At 49.3% G+C, this 16,995-nt stretch overlaps 1 protein-coding gene and 1 pseudogene across 3 annotated transcripts in view; one reads left to right on the forward strand and one right to left on the reverse strand.

Moving 5' to 3' along the window:
* Positions 1–3,885: 3,885 nt before the first annotated feature.
* Positions 3,886–16,995, forward strand: part of GSE1 (Gse1 coiled-coil protein) — a 367,574-nt gene continuing 354,464 nt past the window's right edge. For 2 of the 3 annotated variants that reach the window (XM_066636740.1, XM_066636742.1), the window contains exon 1: positions 3,887–5,451. In XM_066636740.1, coding sequence (XP_066492837.1) covers positions 3,928–5,451 — 1,524 coding nt within the window. In that variant the 5' untranslated portion in view covers positions 3,887–3,927. Of the gene's footprint in view, positions 5,452–16,995 lie in introns of all 3 variants that reach the window. The other variant, XM_066636741.1, reaches the window with a different exon arrangement.
* On the reverse strand, positions 16,133–16,249 carry LOC136660876 (5S ribosomal RNA; annotated as a pseudogene).

A 16,995-nucleotide genomic window follows, 5' to 3' on the forward strand; every position in this document is an offset into this window, starting at 1 on the left:
CTTGGTCTAGCTCCTCCTGTATACAGTATTGTCCACCATAGTGACCAAAACCTGGCCTGAAACCAGACCGACAAGTTTCATCTAAGAAATCCTGGTCACCAGTATTGAGCATCTTCCCCAAGAACTGCAAGATGGGCACAGGCTGAAAAATAATTTTTCAGAACAGAGAAGTCCAAAAAGAGCTTCATTAGCAGTAGTCTGACCACGGTCTCCTTTTAAGGCAGCCACATCCTCCACCAAAGAAGTATGAACAACCCTCTCCACGAAGTTGGCCAGGCCATTCCCGGCTGCTTTAATCAGCCAGAACAGGCAAAGGCTGAGCAAGCAGGTGGGTGGCTGAACACCTACAAGGATCCTGTCCATGTCATCAGGCTAGAAAGAAACAATAGGACAAGACCTGCTCTCCAACTGGAGTTCAAGTTAGAATGGATGCAGATGGCTCCATGCAGTGCATTGCAAATTGCTTACAGAATCCTTCCTCACCATTTGCATTTGCTGTTTGCGTAGCTGCTGCAATGTATCCTGCAGTATGGACCTTTGCTCCAGTACTTTTCAACAGTCTATGTCTAGAATTGTTGCCTGGCCTCACATGACTTATCTCTGCTTGGGAGCCCAGCAAAAGAGGTAGGAAAGGCAAAGCAGAGCATCCGTAGCCCCTGATGAGTGCTGCTAGTGACACCTTGGCCAACTGGGGCTGGCATTGCAAGATGGACAGAGGCACTCAGATGAGTTGTGGCTTGATTGCCTAGGTGACAGGGGCATGTGAAGTGTTATTCATGGGTGGGGCTTCTCATCATGGCGCCTTGCATGCCATGCTATATTTGATGGGGGGGGGGTGACCAAGGAAGAGGCAACTCTATAGCCTGTTCCAGCAAGGTAGGCAGGCGTAGGGCAGGAGGAAGAGCGATTGGGTGTTCCAACCCCCCCTCCTCCCATGTCAGGTCAAAAAGAAGCAGCAGGAGCCCAGTTAAAGGAGGTCAGACAGAGGGGAGAAAAGTTCTGCTGGATCAGGCCCAAGGCCCATCTAGTACAGCATTCTGTTTCCCACATTGACCCATCAACTGCCTCTGGGAAGCCCACAAACAGGAGACAAGGTATACTTCTCTCCCACCACTGCTCCCCTGAAACTGGTAATGAGAGACATACTGACACTGGATCTGGAAGCAGCACATAGCCATCATGGCTAGTAGTAACCATTGCTAGGTCTTTCTCCATGAATTTGTCCAATCCCCTTCCAAAGTCATCAAAGTAATGACCATCATCACATCTTGTGGCAATGCATTCCATAGACTAATGATGTGCTGTTTGAAGACACGCTCAAGAGCTCAGTGCCCCACTGATTGCCTTTTTCTTTTTAAATTTTCACGGCACTGTTGTGCTGGGGTGCAAGTGAAAGAAAGAATGAAATAATCACCTGCTTGCCTTTGTTGTGGAAGTGGGCATGCTGGGTGTGTAGTGGGGATCCAGTGCAATATTACTAGGGGCCTGACTCCCAGCCAGGTGCAGTTGAGCAAGTGCTAAAGATTCTTGTGCAAAGGGGTCTTGAGGGCAGCCATGAATGACCCAATCCTATCCAATTTTCCAATGCTGGTGCAGCTGTGCTGATAGGGTGTGACTTCATCCTGCAGTGTGGGGGATGTAGTCACAGAGGCCTCCTCAAGGTAAGGGGACATTTGCTCCCTTACTTAAGGGCGTCTGCACAGATGTTGGAAAGTTGGATAGGATTGGGTCGTCAGTCTCCATGGAACTGACACATTAAGTGCTAACATGACTCTCAAAGAGGAAATGGGTGCTGGTAGCTATGCCTGTTTTACAGATGAAGGATCCTAGGCTGAACCAGATCTTTAGACCAAGCCACCTTGAGACCTTCTCAAGGTGTTACAAGACGGGTTACAAGCCATGATGTGCATGTACAACCTCCTGATTTTAGAAATGGGCTATGTCAGAATGCCAGATGCAAGGGAGGGCGCCATAATGAGGTCTCTTGTTACCTGGTGTGCTCCCTGGGGCATTTGGTGGGCTGCTGTGAGATACAGGAAGCTGGACTAGATGGGCCTATGGCCTGATCCAGTGGGGCTGTTCTTATGTTCTGGAAACCTGAACGAAGCAGATCCAAGTGTAAGAACCTTCTCTCTGCTGCAGGGCATGTTTCCCCCCCCCCCCCTCTTTTCTTGCTGTGGCCATAAGATGCAGTGCTGGACAGGTGAGGGCTGTGAAGGCCCTCCCAAACAGGGTTTCACCCCTCCTGCCTTGGCAGGGCTAAGGGTCCAATCCTATCCAACTTTCCAGTGCTGATGCAGCTGCAATGCAGCCCGGAAGTCAGGGAACACATGATCCCTTACACTGAGGAGACCTCAGTGACTGCCCCACCACAGCAGATGGGGGATACAATGCTATGCATATCTACTTAGCAGTAAGTCCTGTTGTATCTATGGGGCTTACTCGCCCCAGAAGGTGTGGATAGGATTGCAGCCTGCAGCAGATGCCTCAGTAGCATGACTATATCAGTGCTGGAAAGTTGCATAGGATTGGGCCTTGGGGCTGCAGTCCTACCCACACTTTCCAGGGAGTAAGCACGATTGACTCCGATGAGGCTTGCTTCTGAGTAGACATGCATAGGATTGGGCTCCAAGTCCTCCCCCTGCCCCTTGGCGGTGGGAGGAAGGGAGGCTGGCTGGCTGTGGCAGGCGAGGAAGCGGCTGCTGCCGGTGGCGCGGAGGAGACCCACCTCCAGGGAGGGGGGGGGGAGGCCGAGGCAGTGCAAGAGCGAGAGGGCGCTGCGGAGTTGGCAGCCAAACTTTGCGCGAGCGGCTGGCTCCTCTCCCCGGCCGAAGTTAGCTCTGGCGCGGGACGTGGCTGGCAGCCTGCCTCGAGCCTTGGCCCGCGGGAGCGCCCCACGCCACGAAAGCCCCCTCCTTCCCTTCCCACCGCCCCCAGCCGCCCCCCACAGCCGCCGCCGCAGCAGCAGCAACAGCGCCTTCCCACCCACTCCTACGGCGGCGGCAGCAGCAGCAGCTGGGAAGCAGCCCCGGCCGCCCTCCCCGTGCGCCTGCGACCACCCGGCGCCTGCAGGATGAGCGCGCAGCCCTGGGGAGCCTCCCGCAGCCGCCGCCACCGCCCCGGCGGCGCCCACCAGCGCCTGGGGGCAGAATGAGCCGCCCGCCGGAGAAGGAAGCGCCCGTCTCCCGCAAGCAGCGGCTGATGGCCGCGGTGGCGTCCGGGGGAGGCGAGTGTCCTGCGGGCGGCGGCTGCACCGAGGCGCCTGCTGCTGCTTCCTCCGCCTCCTGCTCGCTGTGCTGCTTCATCTGCGGCGGGGGCATCAGCCGGGGCAAGGAGCTGAAGCTGCAGGTGAAGTACCCGCGCGAGAGGCAGCCCTTCTTCCCCTTCCTGCAGCACCAGGAGCCGGCGCCCGGGGCGCAGGAGGTGTCCCCGGAGGGCTGCGCCCTGGTGTGCGCCGTGTGCCGCTGCTTCCTGGCCGAGCAGTGGGACTCCTTCGAGCGGGCGCGCACGCCCCTGGAGAAGCGCATGTACTGGCTCAAGCGGCCCTACCAGTGCGACGGGCCGGCCGGGGCGCTCCGCGGCCGGGGGCCCCAGGAGTGGAACCTCTCCTACGCGCTGGGCGCAGAGGACGCGCGCCGGCCCGGCAGCAGCGGCGGCAGCAGCAGCAGTGGCCGCAGCCAGCCCCCCGGGGAGGAGGCAGAGGACCCCGGGGGCTCCGAGCTGTCCTCCCTCTCCGACGCCGGGGACCTCTCCGAGCCCGACCTGCGCTCCCCCGGCCGCGGCGGCGGCGGCGCCAAAGCCGGCCCCGCTCACTGGCTCTCCAAAGAGCGCACCGGGCCAAGCGCGCACATGGGTAGCCGCGCCACCTTCCGCGACTGGAGCCAGCCGCCGCCGCCTCCTCCTCTTCCTGGTGAGAGGGAGCCCCCCATGCGACTGGGGAACGGGCTGCCACCGGCCGAGAAGCCTCGGAAGAAGAGGCAGCGGCGGCCGCGAGCCCGGGAGAGCGAGGCGCCTGTTTGGAGAGGGGCGCACGGCACACCGCAGCGCATCGGCAGCAGGGGGCCTGAGGGCGCCCTTGCAGGGGGCAGAGGCGAGGGCTCGAAGGACAAATCCGTCCCAGGGGACCCTTCCAGCTACTGCTCTTCCGGGGAGAGCGAAATCAACATCACCAGTGACGAGGAGCAGAAGGAGAATGGTGGCACCCCCCTAGTGCCCAGGGCACCTTGGGGGGCAGATCCACCAGCAGCGGCGGCGGCGGCGGCGGGGGAAGCCGCTTGCTATGTCTGTGGCTGCCTGTTGACGTCCCAGCACCGGATCCACGTACAGAAGCAAGAGAAGGCCTCCAAAGCACCCTTCTTCCCCTTCCTGTGGCTGCACACCCCGCCGCCGGGGGCCCTTCCAATAAGTCCCTCAGGGAGCACTCTGGTGTGCTCCTGCTGCTTTGCCTCCCTCATGCAGCAGTGGCAAAGCTTTGAGCAGGCCAACGTTCCTGTCCTGCAGAGGTTGTATGTCGTCCCTTTGAATGCTCTAGCCCCCAAGGATAAGAGGGAGACCCCATCAAGAGAAGAGCCTCTCCTTGTCCCTCTGCACCCCTTCCCTGAAGCCTGCTACCTCTGTGGGGAAGAGTGCACCAAGGACGGCAGGCTGGTCTCCGCCAAGATCACCAATGGCAATGCTAAAACAACCATGCATTTCCCTTTCCTCTGCCTTCTTCCTTGCCCTCCCAATGCCAAAGGCCTCAACAAGCACTGGGAGGTTCGTAGCTGTCGAAAGTGTTACGGGGTGCTGCAGGATCTGTGGGCCATGTACCGGGCTCGCCACAACGAGGAGTTCATTACTTCAGTGCAGAGCTTCCTGGGCAGATATCACCAGGTCTTCTTGACCGGAGATCCCAACACTATGGCCAGGTACCCTTTGGCCAAGCCAGGTCCAGTTTCCATTTGCTACATCTGTGGAGCTGAAATGGGACCAGGCAAGGAGTTCCAACTCAATGTCAACCCGCCAGGCCGCTTCGGAGAGAAAGAGCCATTCTTCCCCTTCCTCACAGTTTATCCACCGGCTCCTCGGGCCAGGTCTGCTGATTCCACTGGGATAGTGGCTACTTGTGTCCTCTGCTACCATGACCTCTTGGGACAGTGGCTGCAGCATGAAGGGAACAATTCCCACCATCCCAGTAGTGCTTGGTCCAGGCAATACAAAGTGGAGACCTTTGTCTGCTTCTTCTGTAGGCAAGAGAAGAAACGATGCCTTGGATTAAAAGCTATACAAGTTGCCAGGCTGCCAGTCTTCCTGTACACTCTCCAGGTGCCCAGCAGTTTGCTGGTGGATGATGGGAAGCAGCTCACCATCGGAGCATGCATTGAGTGTGCTGTACTGGTCCTTGCTGGCAAAACAACTACTTCCAGAGACCTCTTTGCTGTGCCTGCAATGGCACCGACAGCCCTCCCAAAGGTAAGGCCCTTGGTTGACCTTTCCCTTGAGAAAGCTTTGGCTGAAGACAGGTGCCATGCTGGGCACTTTCTAGCAAATCAGCCATCCCAGAGTCATTGACCTCACTTTTTTTTTTTTTTAAAGGATCAGTGTTAATGGATTGCTGAGTGCATTTATCTTGTTTCAAAGCAAACATTACAGTGCACTTCTTCTTGAAGGTTGTCCCACCAGTCACTCACACAAGGCCAGAAGCCAATGAAATCCTAAACACTGGTACTGTTTCACTCCTGTCTAAGGATGCAATCCTATCCTCACTTTCCTGGGAGTATGTTCCATTGACTGTAATGGAACATACTTCTGAGTAGACATGCATAAGATGGAGCTCTAAATCCTGTTAAACCACTTGTTAGCTTTTCAGAGTTTTATAACATGTACACATACACATACACACGTCCAGAGTTCTTGACTCTGAGTTCTATCATGCAAAGTACTTTCTCCCTGGGGTATTTTTTAGTAATGGGCATGTTAGTGCATTCTCTTAGCACTAATCATGTATCTGTGAAACTCAGGTACTGTACAACTGCTGGAAAAATCACAGAAGCAGATCTGTCTCAGCCCAATCCTATGCATGCCTACTCAGAAGTAAGTCCCATTAGAGTAAGTGGGGGCTACTCCTAGGAAAGTGTGTATAGGATTAGGCTGTCAGGCTATTGCAGAACAGTGTAGAGTCTTGTCACAATAAGCTAGTTGGTAATACAGTATACAGGCCTTCCTTCCTATTCAATAGCTGGAGGGCACTTCTGCACAACTTTGCACAAGCACAGGAGTGCTGGTATAGGAAAGGTGAGAACCCCCAGCATTCTACCATTATAAACCCTGCATTATAAACTCTGAAAAGTCTGTTCATCATAAAATCAAGACACTTTGTCCTGTCTACAGGACATTTGGCATGGAAAAAATAGCTTGAAAAGTATGGCATGGAAAAGTATATTTCTCTTATGGTTTGGACTTTTAGAGTGAAGCCTGAACATGGGTCCTCCATGTTCAGGGCAGCATGCCACCAAATACCATTGCTGGGAGCGGGTGGGCTTCTGCCTTCATGATCTTGTTTGTGGGATTCTTTGAGGCATCTGGTTGACTGCTAAGGGAGCAGGATGCTGGATTCAAGGGACCTTTTGGTCTGATCCAGCAGAGTTGCTCCTACATTATTATGCAAGTAAATCCTCTACCCTTCCAAAAAGTTGTACTAGCTCGTCCACACATATTTAATGTTAGTAATTTGTGACTTACAAGGAAAAAAAGAACTACTTATAGCCAACTTTTGTAAAACTTTCTTGCTTGCTCACAGGTAACCAGTGACTGGGTCTTAGAAAATTGACACAATTGATAAATATACTGATTGAGTGCCCAGTCCTATCCAATATTTCAGTGCAGGTGCAGTTGTGCCAGTGGGGTGGGTGCTGCATCCGATAGTAGAGAGGCAGTCACTGGGGCCTTCTCAAGGTACGGGAATATTTGTTTCCTTACCACGGGGCTGCAGTGTGGCTACACTGAAGCTGGAAAGTTGGATAGGATTGGGCCCTGAGTTACATTCAGTGAACCCACAGTTTAACAGACTTTGAGCCCAATCCTATGCATGTCTACCCAGAAGTAAGTCCTGTTATAGTGAATGGGGCTTACTCCCAGGAAAGTGTGATAGGATTGTAGCCTTTGCAAGTAATGGATGTTGTCCACTTCTTGAAAACTAGTCACATGTTTTGCTCATGTGTTGACATGCAGTGTGTGCATTGTCATAAATGCATGCATATTTAACAAACTTGCAGCATTCTTTCCTGCGATTGTCTGTTAAACCAAGGGTTCACTGCAGGGCCGGCCTTAGGGGCTGTGGGGCCCAATGCAAAACATTTTCAGGGGCCCCCATCCCCATGGGGCCCCCACACTTATCAGGATAAGTGGCAGTGGTGAGGTGCCCAGCGGTGGCATCATTGCCAACTGCTTCCAGGGAGCCCAGTTTCAAGCCAATTGGAACCAGGTTCAGGTGGGAGGGAGGGCTGTCCAGCAGCAATGCTCCACTCATGAGCATGATCCATTTTCCATTTTCCACAATGATCCATTTTCCTTGTGATGTCTCAACATGGAAGCTTCCATGCCAGAGTGTAAGTTATGAAGGGAGGTGCTGGCTGCAGCTGCAGGTGCTCCGCTTGCCATCCCAGTGTGGGACCAATTTGAAAAATTAGTCAAATTGCCCTAAGTCCAGCCCTGTGGACTTGCACTGGGTGCGCAATCCTAACCAACTTTCCAGCACTGAGGTAAGGGCAATGCAGCTCCCAGGTAAGGGAACAAACCTTCCCTTCCTTTGAGGAGGCCTCCATGACTGCCCCCCAACTGTAAGATGCAGCACATGTCCCGTTGGCACAGCTATGTCAGAGCTGGGAAGTTGGTTAGGATCTGGGCCTGTATTACTCTTTGGAACAGATCAACAGGGCACTTTACAACACAGTGAAAAAACAATGCAGTGAAACCCCCTTGCCTTCTTAGGATAGATGATGGCACTGTAAACAATAACTGCGTGTGGTGACAATAGCAATCCCAAAGAGCAGCTGTTATGTTTTTTTCTGCTTTGTGTATTAGAAGGAAACCTGGCAAAATGAAGCATGTGCAAGTCACACTTTCTGTTTCTGTACTTTTGGAGTAATGGACAAAGGAGAACCATGTATCAGCTCTATGATAGCTTGTATGAAAGTGTTCTCCACCTTTTAAAGTTGCATAACCTGGTCCTAGGAAATAGTTGGAAGGCATATGATGTAGCAATTTGTGTAGGAGCGAAATAGGTCTAGGTGTGGTCAGTGCCTGAATCAGAGGCCAAGGGGGACTCCTGTGTGTGTCATCTTGAACATCATTGTAGATAAAAAGGGGGGGATATAGATGTAATAAAATAAATATCTGGTCATGGAAGAGAGAAGCTTTTTGTGCATTAGTCTGGGGAAGCTCAAGTCATCAGAAGCAACCTGTTAGTGTGTGAAGCTGATCCCAAGAGCTTTCTTGCCTCCATATTGTCAGAAATGGTACTAACAGCATTTCTTTAGCAACAAGGGCATTGGCTGCATACATAGGTTTAAACTGCTTAATGTTGATTTTCTGTTCACATAGGCAAGAGGATGAAGAGGCCTAACTGGTCTTGTAGAGTCTTAAAGGAAAAGGACTGCCCACAAGACCTTGGAAACTTCCTTCAGCCAGTGGTGACACATTTCTCAGCCACAGAGGAAAGCTTATCAGGATATTGTTTGTGCTTTCAAAAGAACCCAAACAAGTATGTTCCCTTAAGATAGGAGCTCCAGCTCTTTTAGCAAATGGAAAACGGAAGCCCCAGATCATCTGAGGAGCTGTTTCCAACCTGGTTGGCTTCTTTCCCTTCTAGTGGGACTGTGCCTTTGTAATTTGCAAGTCAGCTGTGTAAGAGGAGGGGGAAATGGCAGGGATTTTCATGCTCCTGTGATTTGGGAAGCCTTGCAGAGTCTGTTTGCTTTTTATCTGAACTTGCGTCCCCTTGGCTAGAAGGGACAGTTGTTCATAAATTACGATTGGGGTTTACAGAACAATTTGTAATAAAATACCTTCTAATCTTTGAGATGGCTTCATAACCCTGGGTGAAGGGGGAAATTACCAGCAGGGATAGGCAGTTTTTGTATCTCCAAATCTTCTTTCTTCCTAGTTTTGCCTGGAAACCATCCCCTCTGAGCAGGGTGACAAGGAAATGTGCTTTCAAGTAGTTACCCTATGTTTAGCTTGGTCCTTTCAGGGCCCAATCTTATCCAATTTTCCAGCACTGGTGCAGTCGCAATGCAGCCCCAAGGTAAAGGAACAAATGTTCCCATACCTTAAGGAGGCCTCTGTGACTGCTGCCCCACCACAAGATGCAGTGCATGCCCCTTTGGCATGGCTGCACCAGCACTGGAAAATTGGATAGGATTGGGTCCTCACTTGGCTCAGGAGGACTTTGCAGCTCCGGGCATGAACTAGAAACTTTCAACTGAAGAATGGGCTGGTTAGTTCAAGTTGGTATGTGAAGCTCTGTACCCTCCCCACCTTTTTTTTTTTTTTTTTGTCCTCCCTGCTAACTTAAGGTTGGTAGCTTGCAATGGACCTGTGATGGTAGAAGCACCCATTGGCACTTCAGAGCATAAGGCTCTGTTTTATTCTACTCTTAAAAGCATAGCAGCCCTCTTAGGGTCTTGACTTGGCAACCCTATTCTCCTTGGTTTCCTCACTTACAGTACCCAAGCCTTTCTTTCAGTCAGAGATACAGTAGCACCTTCTATTATCATTCCACTACTGTACTGAAGGAAGTCTCAGCTGTTGCAAAATGCTTCTGCATAGCTCCTGAGGTGGTAAAAACAGTTGGGCAGTTTTATTCCCACTGGCTTCCAGTATGATTCTGGATTCAATTCAAGTTGCTGGTGTTTATCTTGAAAGTCCCTGGGTTCCATTTGTCTATCTCAGGGGTGCCCAAACCCTGGCCTGGGCGTCACCTGTGGCCCTTGGGGACTCCCAATCTGGCCTGCAGGGAACCCCCAGTCTTCAATGAGTCTCTGGTCCTCTGGAGACTTGCTGGAGCCCATGCTGGCCCAATGCAACTGCTCTCAGTGTGAGGGCGACTGTTTGCCCTCTGACGTGAGCTGTGGGATGAGGGCTTCCTCCACTGCTTGCTGTTTCACGTCTGTGATGCAGCTGCAGCAGCGAAGGAAAGGTCTGCCTTGTTTTGTGCAAGGCCTTTTATAGGCCTTGAGCTATTGCAAGACCTTCATTCATTTATATGTTCCATCTCTAATATATTCGTTTATGTAAATTTATTCAAATTTGAAATGTAAATTAATTCTTTTTTTCCCCTGGCCCCTGACACAGTGTCAGAGAGATGATACGGCCCTCCTGCCAAAATGTTTGGACACCCCTGGTCTATCTCAGAGAGTGCCTCTCCTTGTGTGACTTTAGTAATCTTTCCAGAGCCTGGTTTGGGTTTCAGTTCCCTACAACTGAAGTAAAAATCCTGTTTCTTGCTGGGATTTCATAGTGTCCATAAGTGATGGAATTCCTGAATTTTGCAGCTGTCCTTCTCTTTTGGCCTTCCAGTAGGGGTGCAAAGTGCACCTCTTTCATTTGGCCTTTGATTCAGCTGTTGGCTGACTTGGCTGTTTCTCCTGGTCTTGCTTTTACCCATTGTTTTGGTTGTTCAATTGTTTTTACCAGGTCTGTTCATTATGGTGTGGTGCCTTAAGCGCCAGAGAGGCAGCTAACAAATGATTTTAAGAAACAAACATCTGTGGAAAAATTAGTTTTATTCGTTTAAACCAGTATTTCTCAAAGTGTGCTCATAGGGGCTTGCTGAATCCTCATAGGGTTGCATGAGAACAAGATAAGTGATGACCATCTGCTCAGCGCTGCATCACAGTGCATGCGCCAATGCCCTGGGGCTCCCCAGGACTCTCTGCATGTGCCAGTGGGGCTCTCCAAGACTCCATTTGGGAGTGTAAAGATCTCCAGAGACCAAAGCATTTGAGGATAAATAATTTCAACCATTTCTGTGCTGCCTTTCTAAGGCTCTAGGTGACTAATGAAAACTGTTGAAACCTATTACAGCACAATACAGAATCAAACTTATTTTCTAGTAACAATGATTTGATAGGAGAAGTAAGAGGCTCAGCACCAATAGCAAAGGCCAGATAGACCTCTCCAGAGCAACTGTGCACCTTTGGGGGAGGATCATTTCACAGCATTGGAGCAACTGATGTAAAGGCCCTGTGTCTTGTCTCAGTTGGAGGACGAATGTGAAAGAGGTCCTGGTTAGAAGACTGATGGGGATTGATGTAAGGAAAGTCAGTCCCTGAGAGAGATTTGTAACCTGGGCTGCAAAGGGCTTTACAGTCTGTTCCCAGGGGCCTTGCTTGCTGCAGGTTTTATGTTTAGAGTTTGTTCTGTTTGGGGACAGAGCAGTGCAGGCATTTGCTCTGCTGCTGTTTTATAACTGACAGTGTTTGCAAGCATTTCTCCTTTGATTTGCCAGGCAGTGGCTATAAGGAGTCATAGGATCAGCACACACTTGCTCCCTTGAGGATGCCAAGATAGAGAAATAAATTTGATTAGGCAGAGGGATAGGAAGCCACTCTTTTTGCTGCACCAGCAAAATGCCCATTGGGCTGCTGAAGGAATAACTGTAGAAGACATTCTGGCATATGTACGTATATCACAGACTTAACACCTGTTTAACCCACCCATCCTCCTCCAGGAACTTTCAGAACTGTGTTTCTTGAGTGGGGACTGGGGATTTCTAATGGAGAATGCTTAGCAACTTTAGCAAGTTGCCATTCCTAGGATAGGTTGTGGGAAGCCATGACAGTGAGAATGATACAAAACGGAAAGATATTTGCAGTGCAGGTTTGCCCTGATAGATCCTTTCGTACTGTATAAAAATAAGATGATGTGCAACATTCAATCCATATCCCAGGCAAGGAAAAAATCTCAAGGATTAAGCTTTAGAAGCTAGTGTCATAGAGTGAACTTGTGTCAAGAACACATAGATTTGAGTTCTATGGGCTTATTTTCTGCTTTTGGAAAAAAGGTTGACTCTCAGCCTCAGTTCACCATCTGTAAAATGGGATCCTCACTGTTTGAGAAATGGTGAGAAACAGTATTGTTGTGAAGGCATGTAAGTGTCCCATAGGTGATCAGACCAGGAAGTTTCAGTAAACGGGAAGGAAGTTGACTTTCTACCGTTCAGACCTTATGTAAGTTACACCTGTAACTAACGTTTGAACTGGCTAACCAAGAAAAATGTGTCCTGGCTAGGAACTTCAGTGAACTTCAGTCATTGTTAAAGTTGGTGTGGTCTGAAGTGAGCTGCTTTTGTGTTCATATAAGAGGCCCAGCGGTAACAGCCTCTTCCTGCCTCCTTTGTCAGAAGGCTTTTGCATCTCCTGCTAGTAATGAAGCAGTTGAGGGGAGGGGGTTAGACGCCCTTTTTTCAAAACCCAATTTGTTGCTGTTGCTTTTTTTTTCTGAACTTGTTGTTTGTTCCTTAAAATGGGTTTTCTTTTCTCACCCTGGCTAATGTCATAAGTGCATGGAGGCTTTTCTGTCTTTTTTTTCTTCCCCTGCTGGGACAGGGAACAGGTGCTGCTGGAGTGTTTTACCCACATGTGAAGTATTGCAGAGCTTGTCTGTCATCGCTTGAATGTCAGCAGGAGACGCTCACATCTGTTTCCCTGTAGCGTTTGTTATCAGAGGGTGGGGAAACTGGAGCCCTGCACATTTCAGCAGTTCCATGGTCCTCTGCCACCAGAGGGCTTGTTCAGGACTTCACGTGGCTTTTCCCCCCCTGATGTCTTGCCCTTGCAAATAGCACTAAAGCTTCTGGGTCCTCAAGATGGGTGAAGTCAGGGAATGGGACAACAATGGCTTGCCATAATTCAGGGCCGTGATTTCTCCGTCCTCTTCTCTGGCATGCTGCTGTGCTGCTGAACAGCAGTTCCTGCTTGTTTTGGCAAGGGAGATTGCATCTGCTTCAAGAACGGCACATGGAAAAACTTCCACTTTGGCTCTCGCCTGACTCACATTTCTGAACGTACAGCTCTCCAAGTATCTTTCACGCAAGGAAGCGAGAGAAGGGTGAAGGGTGCTGGGGATGGTGGGAAATAACCGAGAAGTGCCAAGCTGGGAAGGGAAGGGAGTGTAGATGCCAGAGAATCTTGCACACAGTGTTACAAAACTGCTTGATGCAGACTAGTTACTCCTTAGGAAATTTTAACTCCTCCTGCCTTTTGTTCTTGCAATCAAGTGATGCAAGATGAAACCTTTTTCTGATTCTCTTTGTGTGATCAGTTATCCTGGGTGCCATGGGGTCCTTTTAAGAGCATAGGAAGAGCTCCGCTGGATCAGGCCAAAGGCCCATCTAGTCCAGCTTCCTGTATTTCACAGTGGTCCACCTAATGCCCCAGGGAGCACACAAGAAAACAGACACAACCTTTGTCCTGGTGCCCTCCCCTACATATGGCAATCAGAGGCAGCTTGCCTCTAAAATCAAGAGCTTGCTCATACCTACTATGACTTGTAACCCATAATGAACTTTTCCTCCAGAAATTTGTCCAATCCCCTCTTAAAGGCATCCAGGCAAGATGCCATCACTACTTCCTGTGGCAAAGAGTTCCTCAAACTTAACTACACGCTGGGTAAAGAAATATTTTCTTTTGTCTAACTCTCCCAACACTCAATTTTAGTGGATGTCCCCTGGTTCTGGTGTTATGTGAGATTGTAAAGAGCATCTTTCTATTCACTCTATCCTTCCCATGCATAATTTTGTATGTTTCAATCATGTCCCCCATCAGGCACCTCTTTTCTAGGCTGAAGAGGCCCAAACGCTGTAGCCTTTCCTCATAAGGAAGGTGCCCCAGCCCAGTAATAATTTTTGTTGCTCTCTTTTGCACCTTTTCCATCTCCACTATATCCTTTTTGAGATGTGGTGACCAGAACTGGACACAATGCTCCAGGTGTGACTTTTGTCCTTTCTCTGGGCCCTTTCTCTTCCGGGGACACCTTACAACTAGAGGTGTTTGTTTCTGGTGAGTAAGCCTAAGGGCCCAATCCTAGCCAACTATCCAGCACTGATGCAGCCATAGTGCAGCTCTGACGTAAGGGAACAAACATTCCCTTAACTTAAGGAGGTCTCTGTGATGGCCTCCCCACTGCAGGATGAAGCACATGCCCCATTGGCACAGCTGCATCAGCTCTGGAAAGTTAGTTAGGATTGGATCTAAGCCTTTCTGAACACAATGGGCTTACTTCTGTGTAAAATAAGTAACATAGTTTTCAAACACCTCTACGTCTAACTCATACCTCTTCTTAAGCTAGCATCCTGGTTGTTTCTTTCCTGGTGCCAGCTTGCAAGGTCTGAACATGTATTTAAAATTCCAAGTGCCAGCATCACATTTCTAGGTGCCATGTGAGAAGAGAAGAGAATTAAACGCTTGCCATTTGTTCAGCCTGGACTACAATTTTCCCCATCCCTCTGATTCTGTTTCCTTTTAAAACTCTTTTCAAATTCTTTCACTGGCTGGAATGCTGGAGATACCAGCTTGTATTTAGAAGACAGCCCAGCTCTTTTGGAGAGTGTTTCAGCTAATTGGATGATTCCATTCTGTTCTTCAGCTGATGGTCTTTGGATGGTACTTGTCTCTTGTAATCCTCTATAAAGAGCCTTTAGATTCCACACAAACCAGACAGTGCCTTGAAAATGATTTGTCTCCCAAGTCCTCTTTAAGTCCGGAAGAGGCCAAAAAGAAAAGACTAGATAATGCAGTACTGACCAATTGTTGCAGCAACGGCGAATGGACAATATAACCCAAGAGGCTTTCTGCTTCCTTGCAGGTCTGCGTCTTTGGGCTGTGCTTTGTTAACACTTAAGAATTCCAGACTCGCCACTAGGGTGGGGTTGGGCATGAATGTAGGGCACTTACTCAATTGGAATTTCCTTTTACTTTTGAAAAATAATCTGTCTCATCAAATTCAGAGTAAAAGCCTGTACACAGAGTCCACTTTTTGTAAAGATTAATCATTTGATTAATTTTGGTAAAGATTAATCATTACAGTGGGCCATCCTTTGCCCCGTTCTCCCAGCAAAGAGGGTACCCTCTCCATCTGCCCTAGAATTGTGGGAAAGAGGGGGCGGATCTTGACTAAAGACATATTTCATATTCTCATGTGCCAGCATCATGTTTGCACAGGGCAGAATACATATTTCAGATTCTTAGGCTTTGCCATTGGATTCCTAGAGGGCCAGGAGATTCTGTCTGCAGAAGGCAACTGAACCAAGGAGAGTGATCCAGGCTCCGTTGACAGACTACGCCAGAATCAAAGCTGAGGGAGGAAATTAGGGGGGCCAAACTTGATCCAATGATTAAGAGCCATGATTTGTGCCTCCCGTCTCTTTTAAATTTTTGCAAAAAGCAAATGTGTGTATGGGGGGAGGGGATTAGTCCAGGACTGTGGTATGAGGAAGTGTTCAGTACTTCTCCCCATGGGATTTTCTCAATTAAAATTGCTATCTGAAGCACCTAGGTGCCCTGTTAGGAAAAACATGCCTTTCACATTCTGTAAGGCAGAATTTGAAAGGAACTAGTAGGCTGGAAAGGCAGAGTGACCAGTTGTTTCCCCTAGCAAAGTTAAGGGGCTGGCTACTTCCTTTAAATCACTTGAGGCTGATACCTGAAGGACTCTTTTCTTCTATATTGAGATAAGGGATGCAGTCTTGTGTGTCCTGTTGCTCCCTGGGGTTCAGCTGGTGGTGATGCGTGAGAGGCCTTCGTGGTGGCAGCCCTCCAAATGTGGAATTCCTTGTCTTCTAATGGGTGTTTCCCTCTCTCTCTCACTGCCAGTATTTCATTGAAGAACTTCTCTTTACACAGGCTTTCCCTGAGTCTGTTTGATTTGTTGTTCCTCTTTATGTCTTTGTTTCAACTGCTGCTGCGTTATTGTGTTTCTAACTTGTACTGTAAGCTGCTTTGAGTCTTCCAAAGACAGATATGCAGGGTAGAAATTTTTTAATTATCTTCTCAAGCTGGGCCTTCCATCTGGCAAGGAAGGGCAATAGAAGTGCTTGGAGCTGAGCTCCCATTTGGTTGGCTGGCAACCTTCAGTCTCGAAAGACTATGGTATAAGCCTACAGCACCCAGTATTCCCAGGCGGTCTCCCATCCAAGTACTAACCAGGCCTAACCCTGCTTAGCTTCCAAGATCAGACGAGATTGGGCATGTGCAGGGTAACAGTTGCTCCCTGGTTTTTCCTCAGTCTGAAACTTGGAAATCAGCCCTGTTGCAGAAAGACTGCATGGCCAAGGAGACAGGTAGTTTTGTGCAATACTTGTCTTCTTCATCTGGTTTCCCCAAGAACATGTCTGCCTGCTGGGATTGGGATATGCCAGCTGTTTGGACATCTGAGCCCATCTGACCAGGTGAGAGAGAAGGTAGGGATGTCCCAGTAGCTGTAAAGCAGCCAGCAGGGGAAATAATAACATAATTGAACTTTGGTTTCTTAAGGTCAAACCCAACGATGCCTGTGTGTTTTCTGGCTTGGCTTCTTCAGAGAGTGCATCTGTATGTGAACAAGCTCTTATCCTCCTTCCTGAGAGAATCGCTCATAGATTGGGAGGTGGAGTTAGGCAAAGAGGTCTAGCTCCTTGATTGGATCCACAAACCTAAGGCCGAAGTGAGTAAAAGTGCTGTGGTTAATTTTGAATAAATGATGTGTCATTATGCACTGCAGAACAAGAAATGGATCACAACAAGTCTACCTTTCAGTGGTTTGATGTGGCTATGAGGTTGAGAGACCAGCATCTTTCTACTACAGAAAGGTTGAGTGTGGGGGAGAAGATCAGTTTACATTGAACATTAGGAAACAATTTCCTACCTGTAACATTAGTTCAGCACTGGAATGAAGTGCTTATGGGGGTAATGGAATTTTTTTGCATTGAGTACTTAGCACCACTACCACTCCCAAAAGTGTTGAAGCAGGCAGGGCATT

Source organism: Tiliqua scincoides, chromosome 9 (assembly GCF_035046505.1).
Source record: "Tiliqua scincoides isolate rTilSci1 chromosome 9, rTilSci1.hap2, whole genome shotgun sequence".
NCBI lineage: Eukaryota > Metazoa > Chordata > Lepidosauria > Squamata > Scincidae > Tiliqua > Tiliqua scincoides.